General features: G+C 38.8%; 1 protein-coding gene across 1 annotated transcript; it reads left to right on the forward strand.

The window, feature by feature from the left end:
* Window positions 1-1233: 1233 nt before the first annotated feature.
* LOC108989393 lies at window positions 1234-9247 on the forward strand. The gene is made up of 5 exons (XM_018962971.2): window positions 1234-1610; window positions 2403-2467; window positions 2556-2731; window positions 8289-8397; window positions 8549-9247. Exons 1-5 carry the CDS (start codon window positions 1310-1312, stop codon window positions 8846-8848), a joined length of 951 nt encoding a protein of 316 aa, XP_018818516.1. The 5' UTR covers window positions 1234-1309; the 3' UTR covers window positions 8849-9247.
* Window positions 9248-10618: the final 1371 nt, after the last annotated feature.

Raw genomic sequence — 10618 nt, forward strand, 5'->3', positions numbered from 1 at the left:
TTACTTTTTCATTACCATTCACAGAATATCTAAAATCACCTTATTATCTAAATGCAACCTAAGTTGTTCAAAAGTGGTCTATATTGGAATAGTCAAAACTTCAAGGCCCCACTTTTGAGCTACAATAAATTTATCATTTTCTCCAAATTTGATCAGTCATTATTCATCTTTAAAATAATATTTTATTTTTAAAAATCCTCATTGGCTACTATTAGATAATTAGGTTGAGGAAAAAAAAAGTTGAGAAATAATAATTTTATACTAAAAATATTCCCAATGGCTACTTCAGTTAATTAATATATAGTGTATTTGTAAAATATAAAAAATTATTATTGAAATATATAATATTATATTATTATTTTGACATTTAGATAGATAATTCAATATAAATTAATCTTGAAAAATGTTACTTAGTCCATTCCATTTGCCTCCTCATTTTGATACCTTATGGATTTTAATTTTTTTTAATTTAATAGTTAAAAAAGTGATTATTAGTATATTTTTTTTTATATTTTTTAAAAATGTCTTAAAATGATAAAAAAATATGAATACAAAAATTAAAAAAAATTAAACTAACGTTAAGATGGAGCGGTGCAGTCTGAGCAGCAGAGTAGGACCGCTCATTAATCTTTCTAATGGTTTTCACTTTAGCTACAACTTCAATTTTTAATCAAATTTTAAATTTAAATAATGACTAGACGATTACTAAGGCTTGTTGGGTTATTGAGCTCAATTAAGTTCAGTCTAATTTTAAATTGAGTCTAATATCTAAATACTTAACTCTCAAATTACTAAATTTATTCTAACTCAAAACATTCTTACACATGGGATCTACAATTTTTTTCAACTTAAAACATCTTTATACGTGTGATCCACATCCTTTTTCAAATTTCCATAAAAAGTACTAAACTTATCTTAACATTTAAACTCAATTTAGATGTGTCTTATATAATTTTCTTTATTATTTAACTCATTATTATTTATAAAAAATTTAACTCAATTGAGCTCAGCTCAACATCCAAACGCAGATGTAAGTTTGGGATGTGAGATGAGATACAAAATTATCATCTCATCTCATCATTACACATTTCTTAAATTCACATATAGAATATAATAAATAATTCAACTTTTTTAAATCTCAAAATAATAATAATATTAAAACTTAATATTTTAAACACTCAAACAAAACACAAAATTATTCTCTCAAACTGCCCTAATACTCCTGAGCCCAGCCCGCCCCAATGCTTTTAGAGGCGCTGGAAACTGGAAACTGGAAAGCACCGCTTTGAGTTGGAGGGCCCCGACGACAATGAAGTGCAGCACCCTTCAGGCTCTACTTCTTCTTCGTAGAACTGGCAGCTCGCTTTCATCTTCCTCCCCATCCTTGTCGTCTGTAAAAAGGCTTTCTTTCTTAGCCTCCTTCCCTCCCCAGACACAGTTTCTTCCAAACCCTTGTCATTTTCGTTTGCTTCGCTTCCCTCTCAAACCCAACTCCTCTGTCCATTCTTCTTCGTTTGTTGTTACTCTTCGGTTTGCGAGCACTAACAGCTCCTCGTCCTCGGAAGAAGATATTGAGTTCGAGGCCAACGAAGAAGAAGACTCATTTCAATGTAAGCCTCTATTTTTTGTTTCTGGGTTCGGGACATTTTGAAATTACTTTACTTTATTTCTTTTTTCCTTTTGGTTTGTTTTCCTACATCGAGCAGAAAGAGCTCTAGTGTTCTCATGTAATTCGTTGAGAACGAAAATGCTGCTTTGCGCTGTTGTATGATGGGTTTGAAGGCTTGGAAATAACTCGAGAACCTTGATATGTACCTCTTCGGCATGTTATTCCGGTATATGATAAAAATCCAATACTCCGGATATGTATAGACCAGTTTTTTTTTGGAAACATATATAAACCAGTTTATTTGCCATTAAGTTATCTCTTATTCTCGCTTATAAAGATTTGAAACCATGCTGTGGGTTTTATACTTTTGGCATTTTAAAAGTCTTGTACTATTAAATATACTAATTTTGATCTTGGGATACTAGTACTTTTTCTGAATTTCCTTGAAATATAAATCTTGGGAAAGGAAAAAAAAAACAATACATGTTTTGTCATCAGCTTCATTGAAGGATTTAAGATTTGACCAATTATGTTCAGCTTCATAGCTATATTTCTGGCTGTTGACACAGTTCTTTAATGTATTACACATATATGCCACATAGAGTCGGCACTCAATGGTTGTCTTTTTCCTCATGTTCAATGCGGAAATTATAGATGTAATCTTCGCTCTTGATGCATGCTTAGACTTCATGAGTAGAAGTAGCCGTGTAAACTTCTCAGTTCCAGCTTTCTGTTTTCCTGGCCATAGATACTGTAATGCTATCCTCGCTCAATTTTTGTTTTTTATTTGCAGGTGAGACAAATGAAGAGGGGGAATCCACAGATGGATGGGAAGAGGAGGAGGAGGCTGAGCCTGAGGTACAGTGTTCTGGCTTCAACGATCTACATCTCAAATTTCATTCAGCTACACAAAGTTAACATTTTAGTGGATGAAAATGGTTTATAGATTGGTGATGGAGGTGATGGTGGCGGTGTTGTGTTGCAAGATGTCCCATGGGGTGAGGGGGCTCTCTCAATTGCCCTTGACGTCTTGTTGCAGTTTGGCGATGACATGAAACTCTATGCTTTCAAGACAACTCCTCGCGGATATGTTTATGTGAGATTGGATAAACTGTCAAATGAGTAAGGCCGACCTTTTGTAGCTAGGATATGGTTACTTTTTCCAATAAAAAAACATTTTCTCAAAAACTATAAATGGTAGCATATCCTATGGTCAGAATACAAGCTCTTACGATTGTTAATTTTCTCAATCTAGAAGTTTCTAGCTGAGTCTCTCTCTTAAAATTTTCTCTCCGTACATCATCCCTTATACAATTTTCTACTTTGTCCCAATGGTGTTTGTGGGAGCTTGATCGTGGGATTTAGTTTCAGCAGGGAAGGCTATGGGTCTTAGGAGAGTAGTTGATATTGAAAGAAAGTCTTTTGAGGTTTTAAGGGATGGGCACAGGGTGCTCCTTACCGAAAGAGGGTGGAAGTTGGTGAAGAAGATGAGTTTGGAGTTGGCCATGGCTCAATGGTTCACTAAAGCCCTGGAAAATTGTTTAATGGCTGGGAGAAAGGAGTTCTATACAGGGCATAGGGAAGGGGACAGGGGCTTCATAGCACATAGGTGCTCAAACCTTCAGGGTGTTTTCATGGCACTGGTGAAATACGGTAGAGGAGGTCGCCGGAACTGCATATTCATTCCTGAAGATAGGGACGGAATGGGTTGGAGGAAGATGGTGGAGGTTTTGAGGGATGCTGGGCGAGAAGGTGACTCCTTTGGGTCGGCTCTGTTAGTGACGACGACAGCTCCTCCCTCCAATAGTTCATACCTGGAAGCTCTAAAAAAACCGAAGGTTTTGGACCCATCCTGACAACCTGTCAGAATTAGTGGAGAAGCGCCGTTGCAGTCTAAAGGTGGTGTTGTTTCAGTAGGGGCTCAGAGGTTGGAGAGGGATGGCAGGGGAAATGTCGGTCTTAATAAGGAAAATTTCCTTCGGGCTGTGTTGGAGATGCAGAGGCACATAGAGGATTTGCAATCTAATATTAATATGCTAAAACGGTGCGTTCAAGAGGAAGTTTTAGTGGAAGTGGGTGTGGGCCAAGGGGATGGGAAGCAGGCTATTGTGTTGGGCCAGGAACCGAAGGGGCCCATGCAACTAAAGCAGGCCTTAGGAAAAGGAAAACTAGGGCCGGCCCTCGTGGTGGGCCTCACTATCGGGGGACGCAGGTAAAGAAGAGGCCTGTTTGGAGGAGATGGGTTGCGTCTACCTCAGGCCCATCGACGGGGGGGTCTCAGCCACCAGTGCCGGCGAAGACTTAGGTGGCCCCGGTGAATGCGACGACTCCACCGACGGAGGCTATACTCCCGGAATTTGGTCTGGTTGAACTACAACGCACGACAACTGAACCGTCGAGTCCATTTTCAAAGGACGTCGATGCTTCGAAGGACGTCGATGCAACAGAACCGAAGGACGTCGATGCTTCAAAGGACGTCGATGCAACAGAAGCGCTGATGGTTCCTTCGCCTTTAGTGGAGGCTCGGTGAGGAGAGGCCTGCGATGGAGGGGGTGGAGTTCCCACCATCGTGCGACACCGCTGCAGCTTCAGGCAGCCAGAAAACGCTGATGACCATGTTGGGAGGGTCAACTCCTCAGTTGGAGGCCCATCTACAACTCAAGGATCATCTTGAGTTCTGCTCGAAAGCTTTACCGTGCCATGAACTGAGTTACGTTGTTCCAAGGTTTGAGGGGGTAGGGGTGGATGTGGGTGATGATGATGGGCTTTCTCAGGGAACTGGTTATGAGGTAGAGAGTGTTCCTGAGACTCAATTTCCCATCAATAATGCTGTGGTTGAATGGGAGGGAAAAAACTTATTTGGGGAGGAAGATAGGGGGGTGATTCCTAATATGTAGTGGGCTTCCAGTGAAGGGGAGCCTATTCCGTTGAACCGTTTGCTACCAAATGAATCGAATGTATCGGATCGGATGCTTCAAAAGGTGAAAGATATGCATCATTGGATAGGTATGGATTGTGTGGGTTATGAAGAGCAGTTTTTGGCTTTACTTATTGCCATTGATGAGGGTCATACACAGTCAAAGAAAGCTGGGTAAAAAAAACAGTGAGAGCTTAAGCGCCTAAAGTGGTCATTGAATTACGAAGGAAGCTCGAGCCGTGAAAGATCAAAAGGGAAGGGGCTTGCATATCCTTTATGAAGCCAAAAATTGTGTCTTGGAACTTTCGTGGGTTAAATGAGGCGAATAAGCGACTTCGTATAAAAACTTTGTTGCGAGAGTGGAGAGTGGACATTGTATGTTTACAAGAAACTAAGCTGAAAAATGTTTCTAGAAAGTTAATTCGAAGTGTTTGGAGTTGTACCTATGCGGATTGGGTCTTTCTTGCATCGAATGGGGCTTCGGGTGGAATCCTAGTGATGTGGGATAAAAGAGTGGTTGAGAAATTGGAGGAGTTTGTGGGGGGGAGTATACAATGGCATGCTCTTTTAAGAGTGTGGCAGATAATTTTGTGTGGGCTTTTGCAGGTGTATATGGTCCTAATGTAGACAACGATAGACGCTTATACGCTTATTATGGGAGGAACTTGTTGGGTTATATAGTTGGTGGAAACTTCCTTGGTGTATAGGAGGGGATTTTAATGTCATCAAAATTCTTAGTGAACGATTTGGTGAGAGTAGGATGTGCCCAGCTATGACAGAGTTCTCAGACTATATTTTTTACTTAAACCTGTTAGATATTCCTCTATTGAGGGGCTCTTTTACTTGGTCAAATAATCAGACTTGGTCCCGGCTGGACAGATTTTTAATCTCACTAGAGTGGGAGGTGCACTATCCGGAGGTGTCCCAAAAGAGATTGCCATGTATTTGCTCGGATAATTTTCCTATCTTGTTGGATTGTGGTGGCATTTGATGTGGCCGCCGTTATTTCAAGTTTGAAAACATGTGGCTGAAAAGTGAAGGTTTTGTGGATAAGGTTAGGCAATGGTGGTCTTACCAGTTTCTCGGCAACCCCTCGTACATCCTAGCCTGTAAGTTAAAAAGCTTTGAAAAATGATCTTAAGTTTTGGAATTCACAATCCTTTGGAGATATAGGGGAGAGAAAGAAGCTTATGGTGGAGGAGTTGGATCAGTTTGAGCGGATTCTTAAGGTTAGAGCCCTGTTACTAGAAGAATTATTGCGCAAGACAGAGTTGGTTACAGAACTAGAAAAAATACTATCCTTAGAGGAGATTTCTTGGCACCAAAAGTCGAGAGTATTGCGGCTGAAAGAAGGCGACCGGAGCACAAAGTTCTTTCATAGAGTTGCTAACTCTCATAGTAGAACTAATACTATTGAAATGCTGAATATTAATGGTATAGAGTGCACGGAGGCCCTTGTAATTAGTGATCATGAGGTGAATTTCTATGAAAAACTGCTTACAGAACATGAGGAATGGAGACCAAAGTTGGATGGCCTCGTCTTTGACACTATTGAGCCTCAGGAAGCATCTTGGTTGGAAAGGCCTTTTGAAGATAAGTGTATCCTCGGTTGGAAGGTTTGAGAAATGCTTAAATGCTACTTTTATTGCGTTGATCCTGAAGAAGATTGGAGCGTTGGAGGTTAAGGATTTTCGACCCATTAGCCTTGTGAATGGGGTGTATAAAATTATGTCCAAGGTTCTTGCTAACAGATTGGGGGTGGTTTTGGGCAAAATCATCACGAAGCCACAAAATGCATTTGTTAAGGGGGCGACAAATTTTGGACTCAGTCCTCATAGCGAATGAGGGTTTGGATAGCAGATTAAAGGCTGGCTCCACAGAGATTATTTGCAAACTAGATATGGAGAAGGCATATGATCATGTAAATTGGGATTTCCTCTTGTACTTGTTGGGGAGGTGCGGTTTTGGGGCTAGGTGGCGCTCCTGGATGAGTTGGTGCATTACTACGGCTAGATTTTCAGTATTGATAAATGGCTGTCCTACAGGTTTTTTCAGTAGCTCTCGTGGCTTAAGGCAAGGAGATCTTTTGTTCCTACTTCTCTTTGTTATCATTATGGAGGCCTTGAGTAGGATGATATCAATTGCAGTTACGCATGGGTTTATGGCTGGATTTTCGATTGGTGATCCCAACAGGGGCATTATTACTTTATCTCATTTACTTTTTGCAGATGATACGCTCCTATTCTATGAGGCAGATCGTGACCAGTTGAGAGCATTGAAGGCTTTGTTATTATGTTTTGAAGTAGCATCCGGCCTGAAAGTTAACTTTGACAAGTCAAAGTTAGTGCCATTGGGGAACGTGAGCAAGACAAGGCAGCTAGTTAGTATTCTTGGGTGCAAGGTAGCTTCTCTTCCCATGACCTACTTAGGATTGTCGTAGGGGGCTATTGCAAGGGCCTCATTCATATGGGATTCAGTCATAGAGAAGATAGAAAGGAAACTGGCAGGATAGAAAAGATTGTACTTGTCGAAAGGTGGCCGGTTGACTCTCATCAAGAGTATCATTTCTAACTTACCTACATACTTCTTATCTTGGTTTCAATTGCCTGCAAGGGTAGCTGCTCGGATTGATAAACTGTATTGTGATTTCTTATTGAGTGGGATAGGGGATGAATTCAAATTTTACCTGGTCAGTTGGGATAAGGTGTGTAGGCCAATCTCGTCAATTGGTTTGGGTATAAAAAATCTAAGAATATCCAATCGGGCCCTGCTTGGGAAGTGGCTATGGAGGTATAACACGGAGACTTAAGCCTTATGGAAACTTGTAATTGATTGTAAATATGGAAGCTGATAAGACTTAAGACTTAAGACTTAAGCCAGATAGACAACAAGCTGATAAGATGTGGTGGACTTCTGCGGGTATGGGTATTTTCTCAGTTCGATCATACTATAAGTCCCTTTCCCAAGCCGTTAATATTTCGTTCCCATGGAGGAGACTTTGGCGAAATAAGGTGCCCCCGAAAGCGATTTTCTTTACATGAACAGCAGCGTTGGGGAAGATTCTGGCCACCGACAATTTGAGGAAGCGCCGGATAGTTAGAGTAGACTGGTGTTGCATGTGCAAGAGATCTGGCGAGTCAGTGGAACACCTCTTGCTACATTGCGAGACAACTAGAGCCTTGTGGATGGAAGTCTTTAGATGGATAAAGTTATCTTTTGTTATGCCTGCAACTGTGGTAGATCTAATAGCCAGCTGGACATTTTCAAGAGGAGTTCAACAAATCAAGGCGGTGTGGAAAATGATCCCGATCTGTATTATGTGGTGTATATGGCAAGAGTGCAATGATCGGACTTTTGAAAACAAGGAGTGGTCTTCGGAGGAATTTAGAACCCTATTTTTCCGTACTTTATGCTTATGGGCTATTGCTCTAGATTTTAATGGCCTGAATTTTCATGACTTTCTAGTTTCTCTTACTTCGACCTAGATAGGTCTTTTCTCTTGTATATCATCTTGTGTACTTGGGTTTTGCCTATCTTTATTTATATAATATCGATTACTTATAAAAAAAAAAAATTTCTCAATCTGATTGTTTGACAGGGTCTTTTGTAAGTTTTTTTTTTTTTCACATTTTTTTATGTTATTCTGTAGCTATAGCTACATCTTAGGTAGGGGAGATAACTTATGATATTTTATTTTTCAAGTTGAATTGCCGTAGTTTTTTTTTTTTTTTTTTTTTAAGATCCAAGTATTGCTTTCATCAGATATGGTTGTCCTAGCATGGAGGAGCTTGAAAGCTACAGTCAAGAATTCAAGAAAAGATTGGATGAAGTTGGAGAAATTGGAAAAGTACCGGATAATTTGGCTCTTGAGGTATTGAATGGCTAGATTTCTTCGGCAGTCTGTACGCAAGGCTTTAATAGTTATGCTGTTGAATTTTCCCGTAATTTCATAAAGATTTATCTGATATATAAACCTTTCACGTTGTAGATTGTGTATAAAAACACTTTACTTTGATTCATAGGTATCATCTCCAGGGGCAGAGAGGTTGCTAAAGGTACCGGATGATTTAGATCGGTTTAAGGACATGCCTATGAGAGTGTGCTATGTCGATGTGGAGTCTAAAGGTCTTGATAAGGATGGAATCTTTGTGCTGGATTCCATAGTAATGGAATCCGAGAGTTGTGTGTGGAAGTTGGCTAATGTGAAGGAAAACAGGGACCCTCAAAGCAAAGGTAGACCTTTTAGCCGGAAACAGAAGGATTGGAGATTAAAAGTTCCATTTGGGATGCATAAAAAGGTATTCCTGTACCTCGAATACTGAATCTTACTCGTGAGCTTGTATTGAGGAACATGAGATGATCAATTTTGCCTTGTTTTGGATGAAATGATCCAGTACAACATGTAACTTTCGTGTGGCATTCCTGGTGTCTCGCTCCAGGTTGGTTTTTATTTTTTTTACAATTATTTTTGGGTATTGTAACTCGAATTATGTTGTCACGTCATGGGTACTTTCCAAAGAACAACCTTGATTAGAGGAGAGTTTTGGACTCCATGGCGTATTGCGGCGCAAACTTGAGGTAATAGCTATGGTTGTGGGCGTAATAGCACCATCATCCACCCTAAGAATGAGGCTAAAAAGAGATGGGTTCCTTTCTGTCTCGGAGACCGGAAAGAGCCACCGGAAGTCCTTTTCTTAATAGAAGTATTCATTTGTTTGACATCATTCTATCTCATTACACTCTTTGCTTCTCCTTGACCTTCGTGACAAAAATAGTATTGAGTACGGTTGAGAAGGGAAGGAAAGGGAGACATTTTACTTCACAATCATTGGTTTTGATAAGAATAAAAGGTACTAGAAAAGTGTAGGAGGTACAAGAAAAAGGATGTTTTTGTGCATGTTCATGTTCACGAGGTTAGAGTTAGTTAAAAGAAGCCAAAAAACCCAATTCGAGGGACAGTAATTTAGTTTGTAACTTTGCTACTCATCATCTCTATACGTTATATTTTTTTATTTTATTTTTCTTAAATAATTAAATTATTCTACTTATTATCCATATGATATACATTTGGTAAGAAAAAAAAAAAATATATATATATATATATATATATATATATATAAAGAATAGTGTATAAAAATGATAATAAAATTTTTCATTTCGGAACCTGCTGGTCCAATTCCTGGATTGGGCCTCATTCAGTGCAATAACTGAAGCCCCTTCCAGCACGTTTTGTCCACTTTAGTTAATTAAGGCCAAGCTGCTTTGTGCCTTAATTTATTTACGCTTTTAATTTCCTCAAGGACCAAAATAACGTAATTAATATGCATGATAAAAAAAAATAAAAAAATAAAAGAAAAAGATAGGATTAGAGTAGAGTTCTTCTACAGGTACCGAAAATTTCTCCCGAATACAGTTACCGACTGAAATGTCATACCACGTGGCATTTCATGTAATTTATTTAATATTAAAAAAAAATAATAATTTATTTAATACTAAAAAAAAAAAAAAAAAGAAACATACGTGATTTGAACTGAGATGACTCCAAAACCCATATTACAGATGATCCCAAACCCAACCGACGAAATCCCTCTCCCTCTCCCTCTCTTCGGCACTGACCTCCACTCCACACTGTAGCAGCCCTTGCTTCCGCAGGAATCCAAACGGTAAATAACATTCCTTCTCTCTTGTGGTCTCTCTTAGAAGTTATTATCAAACATCTTGGGTAGAATATTAAAGATAAAGATTTACGGATCCAAACCATGGCGTGGGACTAAAGGCAGGTTTGGGGAGTGAGATGAGAATTTTGTATTTTGTTTTGAAGTTTAAAATATTATGTTTTAATATTATTATTGTTTTGAGATTTGAAAAATGTATATTGAGATTTGAAAAAGTTGAATTGTTTATTATATTTTGTATGGAGATTTGAAAAATGTGTAATGATGAGATGAGATAAGATGAGAATTTTATGTTTTATTTTGGTTACCAAACCTACCCTAAGGGCTTTTCTTTTCAAATAAACTTTTAAAGATGTTGCTTTTTGCATTTAAACTAGCTCTTTTAGTAAGCTTATTTTGGATTATATGATTAGAGGG

The sequence above is a fragment of the Juglans regia genome, chromosome 16 (genome assembly GCF_001411555.2).
Source record: "Juglans regia cultivar Chandler chromosome 16, Walnut 2.0, whole genome shotgun sequence".
Classification (NCBI taxonomy): Eukaryota; Viridiplantae; Streptophyta; class Magnoliopsida; order Fagales; family Juglandaceae; genus Juglans; species Juglans regia.